Source organism: Hylobates moloch, unplaced genomic scaffold (assembly GCF_009828535.3).
Source record: "Hylobates moloch isolate HMO894 unplaced genomic scaffold, HMol_V3 SCAFFOLD_12, whole genome shotgun sequence".
NCBI lineage: Eukaryota > Metazoa > Chordata > Mammalia > Primates > Hylobatidae > Hylobates > Hylobates moloch.
In genome coordinates, this window is record NW_026652287.1 from 51,064,877 (window position 1) to 51,089,278 (window position 24,402).

A 24,402-nucleotide genomic window follows, 5' to 3' on the forward strand; every position below is an offset into this window, starting at 1 on the left:
GTCAGCCTGGCCAACATGGCGAAACCTTGTCGCTACTAAAAATATAAAAATTAGCCGGGCGTAGTGGCACATGCCTGTAGGTTGCAGTGAGCTGAGATCACACCACTGCACTCCAGCCCGGGTGACAGAGTAAGACTCAGTCTCAAAAAATAAAAAATAAAATATATTAAAATAAGTAAATAAATAAAATTTCCTCAGGTGAGTCCAATATGCAGCCAGTCAACAAACTTTCTCTGTAAAGGGCCAGATGGTAAATCTTTCAGGTTTTATGGGCCAGACTGTTTCTGTCCCACTCTTCAACTCTCTGCTGCTGAGGCAGGGAAGCAGTGAGGATAACCTGGTGTGGCCATGTTCCAAAGAAACCTTATTTTCCAAGACAGGCAGCCGGCTAGATTTGACCCACAGGCCATAATATGCTGGTGACGATGCTGTCCACTAGAATGTCACGTGAACAACATATATAATTTTAAATTTGCTAACAGCCACATTAGAAAAAAGTACAAAAGGCCGGGCGTGCTTGCTCACGCCTGTAATCCCAGCACTTTGGGAGGCCAAGATGGGTGGATCATTTGAGGTCAGGAGTTCAAGACCAGCCTGACCAACATGGTGAAACCCCATCTCTACTAAAAGTACAAAAAAATTAGCTGAGCTTGGTGGCACATGCCTGTAGTCCCAGCTACTCGGGAGGCTGAGGCAGGAGAATCACATGAACCTGGGAAGCTGAAGTTGCAGTGAGCCAAGATCACGCTGAGACAGTCCCCTGGACTGGCTTAGCTACAGAAGGGAGTGCCAGCGGGTGCAGTGGCTCACGCCTGTAATCCTTTTGGAGGCTGAGACGGGCAGATCACATGAGGTCAGGAGTTTGAGACCAGCCTGACCAACATGGTGAAACCCCATCTCTACTAAAAATACAAAAATTAAACCAGGTGTGCTGGTTGAGCGCCTGTAATCCCAGCCACTCAGAAGGCTGAGCCAGGAGAATCGCTTGAACCGGGGAAGCGGAGGTTGCAGTGAGCTGAGACTGCACCACTGCACTCCCGCCTGGGCGACAGAGTGAGACCCCGTCTCAAAAAAAAACAAAAAAACAAAGGGATGGCCAAAAGGGGCGAGGGCATACACTAACCAACTACCCCTGTGGCCAGCTGTCCAGAGACCGGGGTCACCAGTGCCAACACCAACACCAAGTAGCAAGTGTGGGTTCAAATCCTGCTGGGGTGCAGATGGGCAGTGGCTTTACCCCTCTGAGCTTCAGTTTCCCCCGCAGGAGATGGTGTGGGCATAGTTTTCTGAATGAAACACTGCCTCCGGGACAGGACAGAGGACAGGCCTGCCCCTGAGCGGCTGGGCACCTCCCCAGAGCAAGGGCAGCCCCTCGGCCATCTGGGAACCCCACGCGGGGCCCTGGGGTGGCACCCCCGGGAGGTGGGTAGGGCTGGGTACATGCCGCACAACTGTGCTGAGGTTAAAATTGCCTTGTGATTTTTCTCCTGCTCTGCCCGGTCCTGCCAGGGCTCAGAAGTAAGTCTTCTCCCAGGGGCTTGGTGGGGCTGGGAAATCGGGGGTGCATGGTCGTCACAGACAGGGGGTATACCCGGGGCGTGCCAACCCCAGCCTCAGGCGGGCAGGGTTCACATCTGCTCCATGGCTTGGTGCAGGCTTCACCTTGGTCTGGGATCCAACTTCCTGTGGCAGTCCTGAGTTGGGCCGGAGACAGGACCAGCCAATGGGTGGTGTGGGCGGTGGCCAGGCTGACTTCTGGCCCTGGCGCACCAGCTGTGTGTTGAGAGGGAATAGACCACAGGGAATTGGCCTCCAAACTCCCACCTCATCCTCTGATGCATGTCCCATAGGTGACCCCGGGTGGGTGCATGAAAGTCCCTGCCCCCACTGCAGCCTCCATGGGAACCTGCCTAACCCCCTCCCCCAACCCCGTGTCCCCACAGGCTCAGGAGTGTGAAGATCGAGCAAGGGAAGCTGAACGACCAGGCTAACACGCTTACCGACCTGGCCAAGGTGAGTGGGTTGGGGCAGGGTGGGCCGGACAGGGCAGGTGGGGCCCCGGAGCAGATGGGATGGGGCTCAGCTCCTGCCAGAGGAGGGCACAAGGACCCACTGTGGGCTGAGGACAGTGGCGGGCGGATCGCTTGACCTCAGGAGTTTGAGACCAGCCTGGGCAACATGGTGAAACCCCGTCTCTACAAAAAGTACAACAATTAGCCAAGCGTGGTGGCAGGCGCCTTTAATCCCAGCTACTTGGGGGCTGAGGCAGGAGAATCGCTTGAACTTGGGGGGTTGAGGCTGCAGTGAGCTGAGATGGCACCACTGCACTCCAGTCTGGGTGACAGAGTGACACCCTGTCTCAAAAAAATGATAATAATTTTAAAAATAATTTAAAAATTTAAAAGGAGTATACAGTTAGGGGGCTAAGTGGGTGAAGAGGTATTTCTAGATTTAGGCATACCACCTCAATTCAAGCTCTGAAATGGAAGAGAAAAACAAAATTCCTTTGCTATGGGTATAAATTCAAATGATAGCCTTGGGAGAAAGCTTATTTGTATAGCAATTAAACATCTGTCAGGAAATTTAAATTGATTGCAAGAGAAATTGGGGCCAGGTGCTGTGGGTCATGCCTATAATCCCTGTACTTTGGGAGGCCGAGGCAGGCAGATCACTTGAGCCCAAGAATTTGAGACCAGCCTGGGCAACACAGAGAGACTCCATCTGTACAAAAAGAATAAAAAAATTAACCAGGCATGGTGGTGAGTGCCTGTAGTCCCAGCTATTAGGGAGGCTGAGGCGGGAGAATCACTTGAGTCCAGGAGGTCAAGGCTGCTGTGAGGTATGATCACTCTGCTGCACTCTAGCTTGGGCAACAGAGCGAGACCTTGTCTCAAAAAAAAAAAAAACCAAGAAAGAAATCAGTTTATGTTATACATGGATCTGTGTGTTGATTCGAATATCAAGTCATCTCCCACTTTTTTTTTTTTTAGCTTTATTTATTTATTTTTTGAGACAGAGTCTTGCTCTGTCACCCAGGCTGGAATGCAGTGGCGCGATCTCGGCTCACTGCAACTTCCACCTCCTAGGTTCAAGCAATTCTCATGCCTCAGCCTCCAGAGTAGCTGGGATTACAGGCATGCACCAACATGCCCGGCTAATTTTTGTACTTTTAGTAGAGACGGGGTTTCGCCATGTTGGCCAGACTGGTCTCGAGCTCCTGACCTTAAGTGATCCACCCCCCTCAGCCTCCCAAAGTGTTGGGATTACAGGCGTGGGCCACCGTGCCCAGCCCATTTCCCGCTTTTTGAATTCTTCCACTGGAAGATGTGTCATTGGACCAGTTTCAATTAATCAAGTGCTTGAGATCTTTGCAACACTGATTTGAATTCCCTTCTGACCAATGACATAGTTTCAGAAAATAGCTTTTGTTCAGTGGCTACATCCCCTGATCTATCAGTCAGCCTGAGGCTAATTTCATGTTATCTTTAGAAAATGTTAAGTCCCATTCTATTTTATTTCTTGTCCCCAGTGCATTTTGGACTCACTTCCTCCATCACTAGGAAGAGAATGCAATCTAGCTTAATATTAACCTACAATAAATTTAATTTGGAAGGGAATCTTTTTTTTTTTTTCTGAGACAGAGTCTTGCTCTGTGGTACAGGCTAGAGTGCAGTGGCAAAATCATGGCTCACCGCAGCCTCAACCTCCACAGGCTCAAGCAATCCTCCCACCTCATCCTCCCAAGTAGCTGAGACTACAGGCGCACACCATCAGGTCCTGCTAATTTTTGTATTTTTTGTAGAGATGGGGTTTCACCATGTTGCCTAGGCTGGTCTCAAACTCCTGAGCTCAAGTGATCCTCCCACCTTGGCCTCCCAAAGTGCTGGGAATACAGGCGTGAGCCACCGCGCCCAGAAAAGAATCTCACAGAGAGAAAAACATATTCTAGACCCCTGAAGATACACAGTTAACTCTCAAACAACACGGGGGTTACGGGGTGCTGACCCCTTAAAAGTCAAATATTCCCATATAACTTCTTTTTTTCTTTTTGAGACAAAGTCTCACTCTGTTGCCCAGGCTGGAGTGCAGAGGTGCGATCTCAGCTCACTGCAGCCTCCCTCCTAGGTTTAAGGTATTCTCCTGCCTCAGCCTCCTGAGTAGCTAGGATTACAGGTGCATGCCACCACGCCTGGCTACTTTTTGTACTTTTAGTAGAGATGGGGGTTTCACCATGTTGGCCAGGCTGGTCTCGAACTCCTGACTTCAAGTAATCCACCTGCTTTGGCTTCCCAAAGTGCTGGGATTACAGACATAAGCCACTGTGCCCAGCCTCATATAACTTTTGACACCCCAAATTTAACTACTGATAGCCTACCATTGACTAAAAGCCTTATTGATAAACAGTTGATTCACATGTGTTTTGTATATATATTATATACTGTATTCTTACAATAAGGTACGGTAGAGAAAGGAAAATAGTAAGAAAATCAGGCCAGGTGCAGTGGCTCATGCCTGTAATCCTAGCACTTTGGGAAGTTCAGGAGGGAGGATCACTTGAGCTCAGGAATTCAAGACCAGCCTGGGCAACATGGCAAAACTCCATCGCTACAAAAAAAAGAAAAAAAAAAATTAGCAGGAGGCTGAGGTGGAAGGATCGCTTGAGCCCGGGGTGTAAAGGCTGCAGTGAGCTGTGATTGCACCACCGCACCCCAGCCTGGGAGACAGAGCAAGACTCTGTCTCTAAAAAATAAAATTTTAAGGCTGGGTGTAGTGGCTCATCCCTGTAATCCGAGCACTTTGGGAGGCAAAGGCGGGCGGATCACCTGAGGTCAGGAGTTCAAGACCAGTCTGACCAACATGGTGAAACTTTGTCTCCACTAAAAGTACAAAAATTAGCCGGGTGTGGTAGCGGGCGCCTGTAATCCCAGCTACTCGGGAGGCTGAGGCAGGAGAGTCACTTGAACCCAGGAGGTGGAGGTTGCAGTGAGCCGAGATCATGCCTCTGCACTCCAGCCTAGATGACAAGAGCGAGACTCCGTCTCAAAAATAAAAATAAAAATAAAAATTTTAAACCTTAGAAAAGACTAAAAAGAACCACCCGAAGGCTGGATGATGCTCTGGCCTCCAGGTGTCACCCTCTGGCTCTGGGGACTGTGGCGCCTGAGAGAGGCCAGGGTGAGGTCAGTGGTGCTAAGAGGGGCAGCCCCCACGAGGTGTTTGCACTCGGAGTGGGGTCTGCCTTGCAGTGATGGAGGGAAAAGGTAGGGGGCACAGTGGGGGAAGCTGGGAGGAAGAGGCTGGGAGTGAGAGGACAGAAGAGCTGGGGTGGGCACCTCGTCCTGTCCTGTCTTCCTTCCACTACTGCCTCCATCCTCCCATGGAGGCCGCCGTGGGGTGGCAAACCGGTGTCCTGACCCAGCTGCGCTCAGAGCCGTGGAGTGATGTTCTAGTGCCACCTGGTGGCCAGAGTGGTGTCTGCACCCAGGACTGTCCCTGCCTGGCCGGCCTCCCCTGCACATAGGGGGACAGTGCCAGAACCGGGCAGTTGAGGTGGTGGGGACGCCCCACTGGCTGCTGTAACAGTAATTGTGGCTGTCGTGTTCCCAGTGTGTGATTGTGTCAGATTCTCAAGGCAGTCACCTTCCTCATCAGACCCCTGTGCCCTCCCCAGCCTAATGGGAGAGGTGGCAGTTCACGACTGAGCAGGGTCCCCCCACCTCTTCCTCCTAGGCGGCCATGTCCCCAGGCTTCTGCTGTTCCCCAGCCTGGAGCAACATCAGCCCCAAACATCCCCCAGGTCTGTGGGTACCACTTGAGCACCGCCTGTGGCTGCGTGTGCCCTGTGGCCACTAGACCCCCAGGGCAGCTCTGGCCATGTCCCTCCACCCAGGACCTCACTAGGCCTTTCCCAGGCCTGCCAGCCCTGAACTTGGCTTTCTTTCTTTCTTTTTTTTTGAGACGGATTTCCCTGTCACTCAGGCTCACTGAAACCTCCACCTCCTGGGTTCAAGCGATTCTCCTGCCTCAGCCTCCCGAGTAGCTGGGATTACAGGCTCCCACCACCACGGCCCAGCTAAATTTTGTATTTTTAGTAGAGATGGGGTTTCACCATGTTGACCAAACTGGTCTCAAACTCCTGACCTCGGGCGATTCGCCTGCCTCGGCCTCCCAAAGTGCTGGGATTACAGGCGTGAGCCACCACACCCAGCTGAGCTTGGCATTTAAGACCTGTCTTTTAGGCTGGGCACCTCCCGGGAAGAGGAGGTTGTAGTGAGCTGAGATTGGGCCACTGCACTCCAGTGTAGGTGACAGAGAGAGTCTCTGTCTCAAAGAAAAAAAAAAAAAAGAAAAGACCAGTCTCTCCCCTCATCCACTCTCCAATCCTTCCCTGGGCCCAGCAAGGGACCTCTGGGGCTGGGGGTGTCCTCCCAGCCACCCCTCACATGGGCCCCATTAGCGGTCGCCACCCACCTGGAGCATGTGGGCTGTCCCTCTCTGTCATTGGTGTCGTGGTATCGTCCTTTCCTCTCTCACTCAGCGGCGCCTCTCTCCTGCCCCTCTCTGTCTCCGGCAGACCCAGAGCGTTATGTACGACCTTGTATCGGAGCTGCACGCTCAGCACGAGGAGCTGGAGGCCCGCCTGGCCACCCTGGAAAGCCGCCTGGATGCGCTGGGTGCCTCTCTACAGGCCCTGCCCGGCCTCATCGCCCAAGCCATACGCCCGCCCCCGCCTCCCCTGCCTCCCCGGCCCGGCCCCGGCCCCCAAGACCAGGCAGCCCGGAGCTCCCCCTGCCGGTGGACGCCCGTGGCCCCCTCGGACTGCGGGTGACGGCCCTGCCCGCCACCAGACCCCTAAATCTTGGCCATCGTGTGGCCGCCACCTCCGGGAAGCCTTGTACAGTGGCGCCTCTTGGAGTTCAAGAAGCCGACGCTGAGTCAGGCTGAGTGGACTGAGGCCTGCCCCGCCCAGACTGCCCAGGCAGAGGGCAGGGCTGGACCATGGGTGAGGGCAGGGGAGCCCGGAGCTTCCTCTGGTCACCTGGTCCCCCGACTCTCCCCAGGCCCCCGGTGGGCATGGAGCAGCCCGGGGAGGGGTCCGTGCTGGTTCTGAATAAAGCAGGACCCGCCTAGTGGCTGCCTGTGTGCGTGGCTGGAAGGCACTGGTGATGTCCCAGGAGGCAGACCCCCAGCCCCGGGTACCACGATGAATGTGGGAATCAAAAAAACCTGTTCCCATCACCGGCCTAGCCTAGAATCCTAGCCTAGAAGCCCCCTCTCCCTCTGGGCTGGAGCTCAGTGAGGGACAACTCTAGGGACGCCTGTACCAGCCCCATCTGGTGCTGAGATTCCTCAGAGAGCGTGGCCCAGCCCTGGCCGGAAGCATCTCTCCCCTTCAACCAACCGTGTTGATGGACCCCCACTGTGTGCCAGGCCCCAGCAGGGCCCATGGGGGAGGTGACCTCGGTGAGCAAGGTCGTTTGGGTTTTTGTGAGATTTGTATTGAGCACCTGCTGTCTACAGAGAATGTGATGATGTCAATTACCACACATTCCTCATCAGAACTTGACCACGGTGGGATGGGAGGGAACTGAGGCCCAGAGAGGTGAATCTACTTACCTGGGACCACACTGCGAGAAGGGATGGTGCATTCAAACTGGAAATCCCCTAGGCCAAAGTAAAGAACCGGACTGGCTGGGCGCAGTGGCTCACACCTGTAATCCCAGCACTTTGGGACGGTAAGGCGGGCGGATCACCTGAGGTCAGGATTTCAAGACCAGCCTGGGCAACATGGTGAAACCCTGTCTCTACTAAAAATATAAAAATTGGCTGGGCATGGTGGTGCACGCCTGTAATCCCAGCTACTCGGGAGGCTGAGGCAGGAGACTCACTTGAACCCAGGAGGTGGAGGTTGCAGTGAGAAAAAAAAGAACCTGGACTTCGTGGAAGGGACTCCATGGAGGAGCCATGGGGACGTCAGGAGGAGGGGGTATTTGGTGACATCCAAAGGTCAGAGAGATCCTTCAGGGGTGGGCTAGAGGGGAGGGTTCCAGACACAAGTAGAATCAGAAAGGTCCCTGGAGGCCATGGGCTTGGGTGCTGGGAGCAGCAGGCACTTACCTGGCAGATGCTGAGCCCTGGGTGGGGCGAGGAGGCCTGGCTCCTGGGGAGACGATGCTGTGCATAGCCGAGAAGCCCCAGGTCCTGGCAGCCTCTGATAAGGTCATCCATCGCCTGGCTCAATGAGATAACTAGGCCGTGGCTGGTGCATGAATGACCAGCTTGGGCCCAAGCACGAGAAGGGTATGAGGAGGTGCTGGTCAGACTGGGGTTCGAATCCTGACTCTGCCAACTGCTGGGTGACTCTGGGCAGTGGCTGCCCCTCTGGGGCCTCGGTTCTTTCTTTTTTTTTTTTTTTGAGACGGAGTCTTGCTCTGTCACCCAGGCTGGAGTGCGGTGGCGCAATCTCGGCTCACTGCAAGCTCCGCCTCCCGGGTTCACGCCATTCTCCTGCCGCAGCCTCTCCGAGTAGCTGGGACTACAGGCGCCCGCCACCACGCCCGGCTAATTTTTTGTATTTTTAGTAGAGACGGGGTTTCACCGTGGTCTCGATCTCCTGACCTCGTGATCCGCCCGCCTCGGCCTCCCAAAGTGCTGGGATTACAAGCGTGAGCCACCGCGCCCGGCCTCTCGGTTATTTCATCTGTAAAATGGGGTGACAGTCTATTTAACTAGAACTCCCTAAAAAGGGCCAGGCAACTGGTAGGTGCTCAATAAATGTTCCTTCCCGCCTGAGGGATCACATCAGAGTCTTTGGCAGGACTCATCCTTTCTACCCTGTTGTCTGGCTGGGGAAACTAAGGCGTGAGAAGGAAAGGGGCTGTACTTCAGGGTGAGAACCCAGGGTTCAGTTAAGGAACATCCGTGGGTGTAACTTCCGCGCCAGTGGTAGCTCCCAGGTCTGATGGCAGAGGCACAGTAAACCCATAGTACTTAAAAAAGAAAAAAACCCAAAGCCATAAAGTTATAAACAGGCCGGGCGTGGTAGTTCACGCCTGTAATCCCAGTACTTCGGGAGGCTGAGGTGGGAGGAACATCGGAGGTCAGGAGTTGGAGACCAGCCTGGCCAACATGATGAAACCCCATCTCTACTAAAAATACAAAAATTAGCTGGGCGTGGATGACTCCTGTCGTCCCAGGTACTCAGGAGACTTGAGAATTGCTAGGAACAGGGAGGTGGAGATTGCAGTGAGCCAGGATCACGCTACTGCGCCCTGGCCTGGGCGACAGAGCGAGACTCTGTCTTTAAAAAAGAGAGAGAAAGAAAAGTAAACAAGGCAAGAAAGAAAGAAAGAGAAGAAAAAGAAAGAAAAAAGAAAAAGAAAAGGAAGGAAGAAAGAGGAAGGAGGGAAGGAAGCAAGGAAGGAAGGAAGGAAAAAACAAAGAGAAAAGTAAACAAGGCCAGAGGTGGCAAGGGGACTCTGAGGAAGTGGCATTTGGGCGTGGGCGAGATGGGTGGGAGAACGGATCTGGTAGCGGAACAGCCCTGTGCGGAGGCGAAGAGGGCTACTCTAGGTGGATTTTGTTTTGGGGGACAGCCAAGAAGTGACAATGACAGGGAGACTGAGGCGGTGCCGGGTTCTGGGCGTGGCGGGGGGGTGCGAATGAGACCATAGGGCTGAGATCTGCGGCCGCCTCGGTGCCTCCCCAGCCACCTCCGCCCCTGCCTGCCTCTGATTCAACAGCGCCGACCCTACAAAAACAGGGCCCGCCCATCTCCGAGGATGGCAAAGTCAACAGCGCGGGTACGCGGGCGGCCAGTCCCCGGCGGCCCGCGTGCGTCACGGGGGCGGATGCAGAGGACCAGGAAGTTCGCCGACGACGCGCCCGCCCTGGGACACCGGCGCCGGCCCAAGTTCGCCGGCGGGGGGGGGGCCCGGAGGAAGCTCGGGGGACGCGACGGGGGAACGCGGAAACCCCGGGGATCTGCAGGCGCGCTCCGGCCGTGCGCCTCCTCGCCGCGTGTCCAGGCCGTGTCCCCAGCCGCGCGCCATGCGCCGTGGGGGCGTGCGCAGCTTTGCGCTGGAGCTGGCGCGGGGCCCGGGCGGCGCCTACCGCGGCGGGGAGCGGCTGTGCGGCCGGGTGCTGCTGGAGGCGGCGGCGCCGCTGCGGGTGCGAGCGCTCGAGGTGAAGGCGCGCGGCGGGGCGGCCACCCACTGGTTGGAGGGTCGCAGCGTGGGCGTCAACGCCGTATCCAGCGACTACGCGGCCGCGGAGACCTACCTGCGGCGTCGGCAGCTGCTGCTCCGAGGTGAGACACTAGTCGCGCCGCCCCCGCAGCAGCCAGGACCCCCTCGGCCGGGACCCTCTTCAGGGCCAAAAGCCTCTCAACTTAGAACCTCTGCGGTCGGGTGATCCTTTTCAAGGACCCTTCCCGGGGTCCTGACCCTCCCACAGGTCAGGAGTTCAAGACTAGCCTGGGCGATTTGGTGAAACCCCACTTGTCCAAAAACTACAAAAATTAGCCAGGCTTAGTGGCGCGCGCCTGGAGTCCCAGCTACAGGCTGAAGTGGGAAGGAAGATCGCTTGAGCCTGGGAGGTAGAGGTTGTAATGGGCTGAGATCGCACCACTGTACTACAGCCTGGACACCCACCGTGCCCTGGTCAGGACCCCCACTAACCGGGAACGTCTACCCAGGGTCTGGGTGTTCGCTTCTCTGGAGCCAGACGCCCTCGACTTAGAGGCTGTGCGGTGGGGAGACCCCTTTCAAAGCAGGGGGACCCTCCTATTAGAGTCCAGGAAACCCCTGGGAAATAGAATGGGAGATCTCCCTGGTGGACCCCAGTGTCTCCGTTGATCCCAGGCCTGGAGTCCCTGATTCTCAGAGAAGGCCCCCAACTCGTGTTACCCAGGGCCCCACCTCAGTTTACCCCACAGGGTCTCCAGCGCTGAGTTTTTCCCTGGGGTAGGGTTGGGGGTCTGGTAGCATTTCCCGGTGAGGAGATGGAAATGCATCCCAGAGGGGAAGAGATGAAGTGGGGTCACATTCTCCTGGGAGTCTGGGTCTTGGGCAGGTCCCTACTCTTACCCGAACCTCAGTCCTTCTCGTACCCCAAGCACCCGGAGGCCACACAGCTGGTCACCAGCGAGCCAGTGGTCACAGAAGGAGGCGGTCCATAGCCTCACACCCTACTGTGTGGCTGCGGGAGGGCATCCTCCTCTCTAGGCCGCCCTGACTATTCCTCTGGGCCAAGCCAGAACTCACTATACCCGTCTGTAAAATGGGCCGGGAGGGAGGCAGCTCAGATTCCCGACAGCCCCACTTTTTTCCCAGCGCTGCGGGCAATAGAAGCTTTGGGCACACAGGAGCCACAGGTGCGGGGGACCCTTCCCTCCCCAGCAGTGGAAACAGGAGCAAGTGTGGTGAGGCGGGGCAGGAAGGGGCGCAGGAGGCACTTCCCTTCCCCGGCGACTCAGAACTATTGGGACCGCTTTCACCCGAAGGCCGGCCGTCCCAGACACTCAACGGCGACTTCCTTAAAACACTAGAGAGGCAGCCGGGTGCAGTGGCTCACGCCTGTAATCCCAGCACTTTGGGAGGCTGAGGCGGGCAGATTACCTGAGGTCAGGAGTTCGCGACCAGCCTGGCCAACATGGTGAAACTTTGTCTCCACTAAAAATAAAAAAATTAGCCGGGCGTTCTGGTGGGCGCCTGAAATCCCAGCTACTGGGGAGGCTGAGGCAGAAGAATTGCTTGAACCTGGCAGGCGGAGGTTGCAGTGAGCTGAGACGGCACCACTGCACTCCAGCCTGGGCAACAGAGCAAAACTCCGTCTCAAAAACAAAAACAAAAACAAACAAACAAACAAACAAAAAACACTGGCGAGGCGAGCCTGGTGAGTCCACCTGTGGTCCCAGCTACCACAGAGGCTGAAGCGGAAGGATTGCTTGAGCTAAGTTAGAGGCCAGCCTGGGCAACAGAGCAAGACCTCCCACCCCCCACCCTGTTTTTGTGTTTGTTTGTTTTTGTTTTTGAGACAGGGTCTTACTCTGTTGCTCAGGCTGGAGTGCAGTGGCACGATCTCGGCCCACTGCAACCTCTGCCTCCCATGTTCAAGCGATTCTGCATCCTCAGCCTCCTGAGTAGCTGGGACTACAGGTGGCCACCACCACACCCAGCTAACTTTTTTTTTTTTTTTTTGAGACAGAGTCTCGCTCTGTCACCCAGGCTGGAGTGCAGTGGCACTGGCGCAATCTCGGCTCACTGCAACCTCTGCCTCCCGGGTTCCAGTGATTCTCCTGCCTCAGCCTCCCGAGTAGCTGGGATTATAGGCACCCGCCAACACGCTGGCTAATTTTTTTTTTTATTTTTATTTGTTTGAGATGGAGTCTTCCTCTGTTGCCCAGGCTGGAATGCAGTGGCGCCATCTGGGCTCACTGCAAGCTCTGCCTCCCAGGTTCACGCCATTCTCCTGCCTCAGCCTCCTGAGTAGCTGGGACTACAGGCACCCGCCACCACGCCCGGCTAATTTTTTGTATTTTTAGTAGAGCCACCATGCCTGGCCAATTTTTGTATTTTTAGTAGAGACGGGTTTCACCATGTTGGCCAGGCTGGTCACGAATTCCTGACCTGAGGTGATCCACCCGCCTCGGCCTTCCAAAATGCTTGGCTTACAGGCATGAGCCACCATGCCCGGCCCCCATCTCTTAAAATACATAAAAATTGGCTGGGCGCAGTGGCTCACGCCTGTAATCCCAGTACTTTGGGAGGCCGAGGCAGGAGGATCACTTGAGGTCAGGAGTTCAAGACCAGCCTGGCCAACATGGTGAAGCCCCGTCTCTACTAAAAATACAAAAATTAGCCGGGCTAACTTTTTTTTTTTTTAGGTGGAATTTCACTCTTGTTGCCCGGGCTGGAGTGCAATGGCGTGATCTCGCCTCACTGCAACCTCCACCTCCCAGGTTCAAGTGATTCTCCTGCCTCAGCCTCCCAAATAGCTGGGATTACAGGCATGCGCCACCACACCCGGCTAATTTTGTATTTTTAGTAGAGACGGTGTGTCTCTCCATGTTGGTCAGGCTGGTCTCGAACTCCTGACCTCAGGTGATCCGCCTGCCTCGGCCTCCCAAAGTGCTGGGATTACAGGCGTGAGCCACTGCGCCCAGCCAAGCTGGGCTAATTTTTAAATTCTCCCAGCTACCCAGGGGGCTAAGGCAGGAGAATCACTGGAACCCGGAAGGTGGAGGTTGCAGTGAGCCGAGATGGCGCCACTGCACTACAGCCTGGGTGTCAGAGCAGAGTGAGACCCTGTCTCAGAAAATAAATAAATTAATTAATTAATTAAAATTTTGGCTGGGTGCAGTGGCTCACACCTGTAATCCCAGCACTTTGGGAGGCTGAGGCGGGCAGATCGCTTGAGCTCAAGAGTTCAAGACCAGCCTGGGCAACATGGTGAAACCCCATCTCTACAAAAAATACAAAAATTAGTCGGGCGTGGTGGTACACACCTGTAATCCCGGCTACTTGGGAGGCTGAGGTGGAAGGGAGGCAGAGGTTGCAGTGAACCTAGATGGCGCCACTGCACTCCAGCCTGGGCGACAGAGTGAGATCCTGTCTCAAAAAAAAAATTGTTAAACAGTTAAGGAAAAAAACAGTGACACTGGAGGAGCGAGGCCAGTGGAGCTGCTGTGTGACCTCGGGCAGAACCCCACCCCTCTCTGGGCCTCTGGGGTCCATCTGTGAAATGAATTGAGGGAGGCGCTGGCTCAGTATTCCCTTCAGGGTTACCTCATCCCTCTTATCCTCCCGGACTTAACGGCCTACTGTCTCCCCTCTAGTATCCACTGAAACCTGGCCTAAGGTCCCAGGCCTTCCTTTCAATTCCAAAGACCCATCCTCCCAGGCAGCCTTCCAGGCTGATCACTGTGCCTCCAACTCCTTCGTTCCTGTTCTGATCCCCATCACGGACTGCGGGTGACCGTGTTTGTTTATGACCGCCCCCTCCACACCCACACACCTCACTGAGGTGGTGGAAGTCTCGTGGTCTCCTGAGCCAGGCTCAGTCAGAGGCGGTCAGGGCAGGGGATGGGTTCAGCGGCAGCGCACTCCGCTGCCACGAGAGGGCGACAGCGTCCCGCAGACGACGCAGAGGCAACTACCGCTGGAGAAACTCTATGCGACCTTTCTTTGGGGAAACTGAAGCCCAGAGAGAGGTCACGCCGTCCCGAGGCCACACCGCAGCTGTGGACCTGGGGGTGCCCGAGCGTCCCCTGCATTCCGCTCTGTGGCGGGACGGGGGCTGAGGATGACTGGAGCAGGCACAAGGGCTGCGGGGAAGGTAGGGTTTGCCAGAGGCTGAAAATTGGGAAGGGAACATCAGGTATGTCAAGAGCTGGTTGATGACCGGGGAGCGAGGCTCTTGGAGGAGTCCAGCTGGGGCTGCACGATGATCCATGCACAACCTTCTGAGGTCAGGACTGATTATTACTTTCTCCCAGCTCTACAGAGGTGGAAACTGAGGCTCCAAGAGGTTGTCATTTGCCCAGAGCCACCAGCTAAGCGGGACTTGAATCAGGGAAGGGGTGCAGCAGGCACCAGTGGAGGGCGGTCCCACCCACCTCCTCCACTTCTCCCTTTGCATAGCGGGGGAAACAGGCCTGGAACAGTCATAGGCTCTCTGGCCCTCAACTGGGGCGAAAGTCCCCCGCCCCAAATCGGGCTGGACGTGCCTCGAGTCACGTCTACGAGGGGCGGCTGGTGAGCGAATTAAGCCGAGAGGCTGAAGGCTCTGCTAGGTGACCTCAGGCCTGGGCTCTGCCTCTGGACCTCTTTTTCCCCTCTTTGCCCCCGGGGTCCGCGAGAGGCCAGCTCTGGCCGCCTAAGGGCTTCAGTTTCTCCCCCGGGTCCGCAAGGGAAGGGGGCAGCCGGCGGTGAACAGGGGCGTTTGTTATTTTGCTCCACGCTTGGGCAGAGCCACGCCCCTTGTCGCGCTATTGGTTGAGTCCCTTCCGGGGGCGGGGGAGAGACGGTGACCCCACCCCCCCCCCGCCCTGCCGTATAAAAGCGACGCCGACGCACGGCGCGGGGATTTTCTGCTCTGGTTTGTGAGCGCGCTTGCGCGTTGACGGCGATTTTGCGTTCTGAGGCTGCAGCGTCGGCTTCTTGAGCTGCCGGTTCGCGGGTTCGAGACCAGGTTCCGCGTGTCGTGGGTTCGCACCCTGGGCGCGATGCTGTTCGACAAAGTGAAAGTGTTCTCAGTGCAGTTGGACGGCGCGACCGCTGGCGTCGAGCCCGTGTTTAGCGGCGGCCAGGCCGTGGCGGGCCGGGTGCTGCTGGAGCTGGCGAGCGCCGCGCGCGTGGGTGCCCTGAGGCTGCGCGCGCGGGGCCGCGCCCACGTGCACTGGACCGAGTCGCGCAGCGCGGGCTCGAGCACGGCTTACACGCAGAGCTACAGTGAACGCGTGGAGGTCGTGAGCCACCGCGCCACGCTCCTGGCGCCAGGTACGGATGGGGGACCCCTGCTGGGTGCACCGGTTGTGTGCCTCCCACCACCTGGACGGCGGTACCTCCGTCAGCCCTGGGGCCCCAGCGCAACCAATCAGTCGCCTCCTTTTGCTCCCACCCGCAGATACCGGGACGACCACGACGCTGCCTCCTGGGCGCCATGAGTTCCTGTTCAGCTTCCAGCTGCCCCCGTAAGTCCTCTGGGGTGCAGGGTTGCCCTAAGCCTGCAGCCCCTTCCAGATTTGTACCTCCAATACTGGGTATCTGGGCACCTCTGAGCCCCAAGACTCTCCCCGTGGGAGGCCCCCGGAGTGTCTGTGTCTCCTTCTCCCTGCCTGCTTGTCTCTGTATCTTGCCCCCTGAAGTCTCATCCCTCCACCCTAGGACCCTGGTGACATCCTTCGAGGGCAAACACGGTAGTGTCCGCTACTGTATCAAGGCCACCCTGCACCGGCCCTGGGTCCCAGCACGCCGGGCAAGGAAGGTGTTCACTGTCATCGAGCCTGTGGACATCAACACGCCAGCCCTGCTGGTGAGTGGCCACCCTTGGGGAGGTAGGATAGGAGTATTGTAGGAAGGGGCCTGGCTGCTAGGTGACACCAACCAATAAGATAGAGGTCATAGGTGGGCCCTGGCAGGGAGGGAGGCAGGTGTGGGAATGCGTGTGGAATCCACTGGGATCTGCACCCATTTGCCGCGTGACGCTGGGCAAGTGTCTTGAAGCCCTCTCTGAGCCTCAGATGCCTCTTCTGTGAAATAGACCACAGCTAGGGCTTACCAAGTGCGAATTACACACCAAACACTTGGCTTATACATTTCATTTCTGGCTTTATAAGATGGGTTGTGTCCCTGGCTCTATTTAACGGATAGTTCCTGGATTGTTAAAAAGAAACCAAGCCCTGCCCAAAGTCCTCCCTCAGCTGGGGGTGGTTTGGAAGCTCCACAGCGCCTGTGGTTTGCACAAAGTGACTCATCCATGTCACTTTCCTCTACACCGACAGGCACCTCAAGCGGGGGCTCGGGAAAAGGTTGCCCGATCCTGGTACTGTAACCGTGGCCTTGTCTCCCTTTCGGCCAAGATCGACCGCAAGGGCTACACCCCAGGTAGGCAGACCGGACTGGGTCGAGACGGGGCTGGTGTTGGGGCTGCAGGAGGGGAAACTGAGGCCCCGCTGCTCCTTGCTGCAGGAGAGGTCATCCCTGTCTTTGCCGAGATCGACAATGGCTCCACACGTCCTGTGCTGCCTCGGGCAGCCGTGGTGCAGACACAGACGTTCATGGCCCGAGGCGCCCGAAAGCAGAAACGGGCGGTGGTGGCCAGCCTCGCGGGCGAGCCAGTGGGCCCCGGGCAGCGGGCGCTGTGGCAGGGCCGGGCACTGCGGATCCCCCCAGTGGGTCCTTCCATCCTGCACTGCCGCGTTCTACACGTGGACTACGCACTCAAGGTAGGGCATTCTGCTGGCCCTGGGGGACATTGGCTACATTCACCCTGTATTCCCTCAGACTGGGGGAAGCTGAGGCCTTAGTCTCCCCAGGCATAAAAGGGAGGTGGGGGTGGGGGAGGCTGCCTGGGCACCCGCCCTTATGGTTCCTTCCTCCAGGTCTGTGTGGATATCCCGGGAACGTCCAAGCTGCTGCTGGAGCTGCCACTGGTGATCGGCACCATTCCCTTGCACCCTTTTGGCAGCCGTTCCTCCAGTGTGGGCAGCCACGCCAGCTTCCTGCTGGACTGGAGGCTGGGGGCCTTGCCGGAGCGGCCTGAGGGTAAGCTCCCACCCTGCTTGCATGCAGAGGGTGGGTGGATACATGGAGAGGTGGATGCCGGGTCAACTCTCTCACCACGAGTCTCCTGGAATCCCAACCAAAGGACATACAGCCTGGCAGCCCCAGAGCTGGCATAAGCCAGCTCCTGGCCCCTGGTCCCTTGGAGCAGGGCTCTCTCCTGCCAACCTCACCCACCCTGTCTCTCGCTTCCAGCTCCTCCTGAGTATTCGGAGGTGGTAGCCGACACCGAGGAAGCAGCCTTGGGGCAGAGCCCCTTCCCACTTCCGCAGGACCCCGACATGAGCCTTGAAGGCCCGTTCTTTGCCTACATCCAAGAGTTCCGCTACCGCCCGCCACCCCTGTACTCTGAGGTGAGCTCAGGGGTCTGAGAACCACCCATGCCTCTCTGGACCGGGGGAGCCTTGATGGGGTGGCAGACATAGTAGATGGGTTTTTTTGTTTTTTGTTTTTTTAGACAGGGTCTTGCTCTGTTACCCAGGCTGGAGTGCAGTGGCATAATCATAGCTCACTGCAGCCTCGACCTCCCGGGCTCAAGCAATCCTTTCACCTCAGCCTCTTGAGTAGCTGGGACTACAGGCGCATGCCACCACATCCTGCTAATTTTTGTGCTTTGTTTTGTTTTGCTTTGCTTTTTGAGATGGAGTTTCAGTCTTGTCACCCAGGCTGGAGTGCAATGGTGCGATCTCAGCTCACTTCAACCTCCGCATCCCTGGTACAAGCGATTCTCCTGCCTTAGCCTTCCGAGTAGCTGGGATTACAGGTGTTAGCCACCACGTGCGGCTAATTTTTGTATTTTTAGTAGAGACGGGGCTTCACCATGTTGGTCAGGCTGGTCTCGAACTCCTGACCTCAGGTGATCGCCTGCCTCAGCATCCCAAAGTGCTGGGATTATATGCGTGAGCTACCACGCCCGGCCAATTTTTGTATTTTTTGTAGAAATGGGGTCTCACTATGTTGTCCAGGCTGGTCTTGAACTCCTGGGCTCAAATGATCCTCCCACCTTGGCCTCCCCAAAGTGCTGGGATTACAGGCGTGAGCCACTGCGCCTGACTGGCAGTGGATTTAAATTGTCGATGGAATTTCTCTACATACAGTCGGCCCTCTACGTTAGCTGGTTTGGAATCTGCAGATTCAACCAAACATGGGTCAGAGACATTTGAAAAATAAATACATACATGGATAATACAGATTAAAAATATGATAGGCTGGGTGCGGTGGCTCATGCCTGTAATCCCAGCACTTTGAGAGGCCAAGATGGGAGGACTGCTTGAGGCCAGGAGTATAAGACCAACCTGGGTAACATAGCAAGACCCCCATCTCTACTGCAAATAATACAAAATTACCCAGGCATGGTGGAGCCCATCTATGATCAGGAGGCTGAGGCAGGAGGATCGCTTGAGCCCAGGAGTTTGAGGCTGCAGTGAGCAATGATTGTGCTACTACACACTCCAGTCTGGGAGACAAAACAAGACCTCATCTCAATACTACTACTAATAGTAATAATGCAGTATAACCTTTTTTTTTTTTGAGATGGATTGTCCCCAGGTGGTATGGCGGATCTCGGTCACTCAAGTCCACCCATTCTCTTCCACCACCATGCCCAGCTAATTTTTGTATTTTTTAGTAGAGACGGGGTTTTGCCATGTTGGCCAGGCTGGTCTCGAACTCCTGACCTCAGGTGATCTGCCTGCCTTGGCCTCCCAGAATGCTAGGATTACAGGCGTGAGCCACCACACCCGGCCATAAAGTATTATAGGTAATCTAGAAGAGATTTAAAGTACACGGGAGGGCTGGACGTAGTGGCTCATGCCTGTAATCCCAGCACTTTGGGAGGCTGAGGTGGGCAGATGACTTGAGGTCAGGAGTTTGAGACCAGCCTGGCCAACATGGTGAAACCAGGTCTCTACCAAAAATACAAAAATTAGCCAGGCGTGGTGGCGTCCACCTGTGATCCCAGCTACTCAGGAGGCTGAGGCAGGAGAATCGCTTGAACCCAGGAGGTAGAGGTTGCAGTGAGCCAAGATCGTGCCACTGCATTCCAGCCTGGGTGAGAAAGCGAGACTCTGTCTCGAAAAATAAAATGAAATAAAAATAAAGTACACAGGAGGATGGGCTTAGACTATTTGCAAATATTAGGCCATTTTATATCAGGGACCTGAGCATCTGTGGATTTTGGTATCCACAGGGTTCCTGGAACCAATCCCCTGTGGATACCAAGGGACAGTATACACTCAGCTCCAAAACCCTCCTTGCACCCCAGTCTGCCTTAGACACCACCTCCCGATGGCCTCTTCCCTGGTCAAGGGTGGGAGTTGGGAGATGGCTGGATGGGGAGTGGTATTTCTGAATTTCTGTTTCCAGTGTCCCCTGAGGCTTAATGGGAACATTTCTCTTAGGAGGATCCAAACCCACCCTCGGGGGACATGAGGCCGCGCTGCATGACTTGCTGAACGGCACAGGGACCCCTTGAGGAATGAGGTTGCACACCAGCTTTCAGCCACCGTGACTGTGGGGGAGCAGCTGGACCAAGGGCTGACCTCCCCGACTGCATCGAAGTTGGGGAACCAAGTCTCAGAGTGAGGCAGGGCCTTTCGGATATCACATGGGACAGAGGAAGAGCCCGGCTGGAATCTTACTTATCTGGACCGCTGTCCTTGTGAGGCATTGAATGCCCAGTGCAGTATCCGAGAGACTGTTTAATAACCTGTCTTGCCAGCCTGTTGGCGGTGCTGGAATCCCCCAGGAGCCTTCAGTCTGGGAGAAACAGAGCCAGACATAGACAGTTCCAGCATCACAGAACCAGAAGAGACCTGCAGCTGTGAGTCCAGACAGGAAGCAGAGAAGGCGTCCTTGCAGAAAGGGCATTTTAGCTGAAGCTTTGGAGTACGAACAGGAGCTCAGCAGGCAGATGAATGAGGAAGAAAGGTCAGAGAAGGTCAGAGCTGAGTGACGTTTGGAATCCACCCCGTTTATTGTTGAATTGGGGGTTCAGAGGGCAGGTGCCTCAGAGTTGAGGCCACACAGTGAGGTCCGGTGGGTGAAAGGACCCAGGGATGAGGCGTTCAGGAAAGCAGGTTGTCAGAGCTATGCGGAGTCTGTGGGTGGCAGGGGCAGCCGCTCCAGCCTTTGAAGACTGAAAGCCAGAGATTCCTGGCGCAGGCTTGGACTTCCTGGGAGCTCCTCCAAGTACCCAGGGGCATCAGAGCTGCCTGGGTGTTACATGGCCCAGGGAACCCAGGTTCAGGGTAGGACAGGCAAGACCAGATACCTAATGTGCAAAGTGAAAACACTGGGCTCCCTGTTAAATGATGAAGAATTCAAGACGGTGACAGCATTACGTCACCCCTGGGGACAGAGGTCAGCCTAAGGTGACACACGGGGACTACTGTGCTTCCGGAGGCTCCCTGTGTCCTGGAGGAGAAGAGCATTAGAGGGGGCAGCTGGACAAGCTCCCAACTGCGGAGTCCCAGTCCTGGCTGGGGCAGGGCCCCGGCCTGGGACTCAGCATTTCTGATATGCCTTAAGAATTCATTCTGTTTTGTACAATTATTTTTTAAAAGTAAACGTGTGGAGAAAGAATCCAGGCTTCTTGGTTTATTTCCCCGCCATCTGGCTGCTGAAGGAACTGGGACGGCCACCCCTAGTCACTATCTTGGAGACTAAATTCCTGGCCAAGGAAGGCAAAGGGGCCCATGATTCAGAAGGGGAAACTGAGGCCCAGGACTGGGAGGGGGTTGGCCCAAGGACACATGAGGAGGCTGAGCTGGGGTGGGAGCCGAGCCCTGGGCACCATACCTGCACTCCCTGTGGGAGTCTCAGAGGCTGGCGGGGGCTGAACAGTGGAGGACAAGCAGAGAACTCTATCCTCAAAGAGTGGGGAGCAGGGGGCTGGGGCTGAGAGGAGCCGCCTGAGTATGGGAACATCCTGTCACCTGAGTCTACGTTTGGTTTTTGTGGGGTTTTTTCTGTTCGTTTTTGTTTTTTAGAAGGAGTCTTGCTGTGTCGCTCAGGCATGGTGTAGAGTGTAGTGGTGCGATCTCAGCTCACTACAACCTCCGCCTCTTGGGTTCAAGTGATTCTCCTGCCTCAGCCTCCCAAGTAGCTGGGATTACAGGCGCCTGCCACCACACCTGGCTAATTTTTGAATTTTTAGTAGAGATGGGGTTTATCTATTTTTTTGTTTTTATTGTTTTTTAAGAGAGTTTCGCTCTGTCACCCAGGCTGGAGTGCAATGGCTTGGTCTCGGCTCACTGCAACCTCTGCCTCCCGGGTTCAAACGATTCTCCTGTTTCAGCCTCGAAAGTAGCTGGAATTACAGGCATGTGCCACCATGCCTGGCTAATTTTTCTATTTTTTAATAGAGACAGGGTTTTACCATGTTGGCCAGGCTGGTCTCAAACTCCTGACCTCAGGTGATCTGCCTGCCTCAGCCTCCCAAAGTGCTGGGATTACAGGTGTGAGCCACCATGCCTAGCCCTGGATTTGTTTTTATTGAGGTGAAATTCACATATTATAAAATTCGCCATTTGAAAGTGTTCAATTTCGTACACTTCACAATGTAGCATTTAGTACATTCATAATGTTTCTTTTGTTTGGTTTTGAGATGGTCTCACTCTGTTGCCCAGGCTGGAGTGCAATGGCCCGATCACAGCAGCCTCAAGAGATCCTGGGCTCAAGAGATCCACTTGCCTCAGCCCGGCAAGTAGTTGGGACCACAAGTGTGTGCCACCACACCCAGCTAATTATCTTTTTGTAGAGACATGATCTCCCTTTGTTTCCCAGGTGGGTCTTGAACTCCTGGGCTCAAGCGGTCCTCCCGCCTCAGCCTCCCAAAGTGCTGGGATTACAGGCGTGAACCACCACAACCGACCTGGCTATTTACAATGTTATGCAACCATCACCACCATCTATTTCCAGAACATTTCTATCCCTGCCAAAGGAAACCCAGTCCCCACTAGTGAGCAATCCCCATTCCCCGCCCCCACCTCCGGCAACCACTTTCTGTCTCTGGATTTGCCTATTTTGAACATTTCACATCAATGGAATCATGCGGCCTTTTGTGTCTGGCTTTTATCACTCAGCATGTTTTCCGGGTCCATCCACATTGTACCATGTATCAGAACTTCATTCCTTTTTCTGGTTGAATAATATTCCATTGTGTGCATAGACCACACTGTGTTTCGCCATTCACCCGCGGACGGACATCTGGGTTGTTTCCATGGCTTGGCTATAGTGAATCTTGCTGCTAAGAACACGCGTGTTCAAGGATTACTTTGAAAACCCACGGAGCTGTCAGGTGGCCCTAGTGGCGTGGGGCTGTTATTCTTCTGGAGTTACAGGTGGGGATAGTGAGCTCAAGAGAAAGAGACTAGCCTGGCCGACATGGTGAAATCCTGTCTCTTCTAAAAAGAATACAAAAATTAGCCAGGCGTGGTGCAGGCACCTGTAACCTCGGCTACTCCAGAGGCTGAGGCAGAAGAATCACTTGGACCCGGGAGGCAGAGACTGCAGTGAGCTGAGATCATGCCACTATACTCCAGCCTGGGTGACAGAGTAGTGAGACTCTTTCCCGCCTGGTGTGAATCGGGTCTCAAGCCGTGAGGAGATCCGGGAAAAAATCCTGGAAGAGAAGAGAAGAAGAAAAGAGAAAAGAAAAGAGGAGGAGGGAGGGAGGCAGAGAGAGAGAGAAACGGAAGAGGAGGGAAGGAAGGAAGGAAGGAAGGAAGGAAGGAAGGAAGGGAGGGAAGGAGGGAGATGCCCCACTCAGGGTCTCACAGTCAGGACTGAGACAGCCAGCACTCAAAACTGCCCCTTGGGCCAGGCACAGTGGCTCACACCTGTAAATCCCAGCACTTTGGGAGGCTGAAGCAGGAGGATCGCTTGAGCCTAGGAGTTTGAGACCAGCCTGGGCAACATAGCAAGATCCGGACTCTACAAAAAAATATAAAAAATTAACCAGGTGTGGTAGTGTGGACCTGTAGTTCTAGCTACCCGGGGGATGAGGTTAGGAGGATCACCTGAGTCTGGGAAGTTGCGGCTGCAGCGAGCTATGATCGCACCACTACACTCTAGCCTGGGTGACAGAGCGAGATCCTGTCTCAAAAAAATATATAAACACCGCCTCTTAGACTCCAGAGTCCATGCCGCCCTCAGGCCACATGATACTGTGCCCCTCAAGCTCCTGCTGAAGCTCCGCCTGTCTCACTTAAGCCCTCATGCCCCTCCAAGGTTGGGCAAGGCCCTATTGAAACCCTAGTCTGGGCCGGGCTCGGTGGCTCACGCCTGTAATCCCAGCACTTTGGGAGGCCGAGATGGGCGGATCACGAGGTCAGGAGACCGAGACCATCCTGACTAACGCAGTGAAACCCCGTCTGTACTAAAAATAGAAAAAAATGAGCCAGTCGTGGTGGCGCGTGCCTGTAGTCCCAGCTACTCAGGAGGCTGAGGCAGAATGGTGTGAACCCAGGAGGCAGAGATTGCAGTGAGCCGAGATCGTGCCACTGCACTCCAGCCTGGGCAACAGAGCAAGACTCCGTCTCAAAAAAAAACAAAAACAAACAAACAAAAAGAAACCCTAGTCTGATAGCCCAGGCTGTCCACCTGCCCAAGGCAACAGAAATTAACTGGCAGGCTGGAGGCTGGAGTGGCCATTGTCACGGCCAGGAGCCAGGGATGAGGACTGGGGGACCCAGGGGCTGGACACGAGGAGATCTGGGTTAGGGCTTGGCTCTCTGTGTGACTACAGGCAGGTCACCTTGTGTCTGAGCCTGTTTTGCCATCTGAGATTCTGGAAGGCAGCCCATCCCCACACCACCACAGTCCTCAATCACGTCCTTCCTCTGGCCTGAGGGTGAGCCCTCCTTTCCTGCTACCCCTGGTCCTAAGGTCCACCAAGACCTCCTTTGACCTGGCATCAAGCTTGGAGCATGCCATACATGGGAGGTCCCTGGGGCCAGGCAGAGGGGAAGCATTCCCACAGCACAGTCACTAGAAGCCGAACTGACAGTCTCAGTAGGAAATGAGTTATTTGTCATGCGGGGTGTGCAAGACATATCAGTTTCCAGATCCATGTTCCCAAACAGAGGAGAGTCTAAGGTATTTATTCCAGCAAGGG

General features: G+C 55.4%; 2 protein-coding genes across 6 annotated transcripts in view; both read left to right on the top strand.

Annotated features, from left to right (window-relative positions):
* Positions 1-8,355, top strand: part of KCNN1 (potassium calcium-activated channel subfamily N member 1) — a 50,571-nt gene extending 42,216 nt beyond the window's left edge. For 3 of the 4 annotated variants that reach the window (XM_058424893.1, XM_058424890.1, XM_058424891.1), the window contains 2 exons: positions 1,944-2,013; positions 6,575-8,355. In XM_058424893.1, the coding sequence (XP_058280876.1) occupies positions 1,944-2,013; positions 6,575-6,829 (325 nt within the window). In that variant the 3' untranslated portion in view covers positions 6,830-8,355. The remainder of the gene's footprint in view (positions 1-1,943; positions 2,014-6,574) is intronic. The other variant, XR_009208881.1, reaches the window with a different exon arrangement.
* Positions 8,356-9,853: 1,498 nt separating this feature from the next.
* On the top strand, positions 9,854-20,867 carry ARRDC2 (arrestin domain containing 2). 2 transcript variants are annotated; one of them, XM_032170128.2, is made up of 8 exons: positions 9,854-10,309; positions 15,628-15,694; positions 15,888-16,035; positions 16,505-16,607; positions 16,692-16,948; positions 17,105-17,267; positions 17,481-17,638; positions 19,685-20,867. In XM_032170128.2, exons 1-8 carry the CDS (start codon positions 10,051-10,053, stop codon positions 19,736-19,738), a joined length of 1,209 nt encoding a protein of 402 aa, XP_032026019.1. In that variant the 5' UTR covers positions 9,854-10,050; the 3' UTR covers positions 19,739-20,867. The 2 variants fall into 2 exon arrangements, with proteins under 2 accessions (XP_032026019.1, XP_032026018.1); XM_032170127.2 differs by lacking the exon at positions 9,854-10,309 and adding an exon at positions 15,081-15,500.
* The last annotated feature ends 3,535 nt before the right edge of the window (positions 20,868-24,402 follow it).

Bases quoted from the DNA above. Each gene is read 5' to 3' on its own strand.
- ARRDC2 (XM_032170127.2), top strand. From the start codon at position 15,227: ATGCTGTTCGACAAAGTGAAAGTGTTCTCAGTGCAGTTGGACGGCGCG. The intron at 15,501-15,627 runs GTACGGATGGGG...TCCCACCCGCAG, and splicing joins CGCCACGCTCCTGGCGCCAG to ATACCGGGACGACCACGACG. The intron at 15,695-15,887 runs GTAAGTCCTCTG...CCTCCACCCTAG, and splicing joins TTCAGCTTCCAGCTGCCCCC to GACCCTGGTGACATCCTTCG.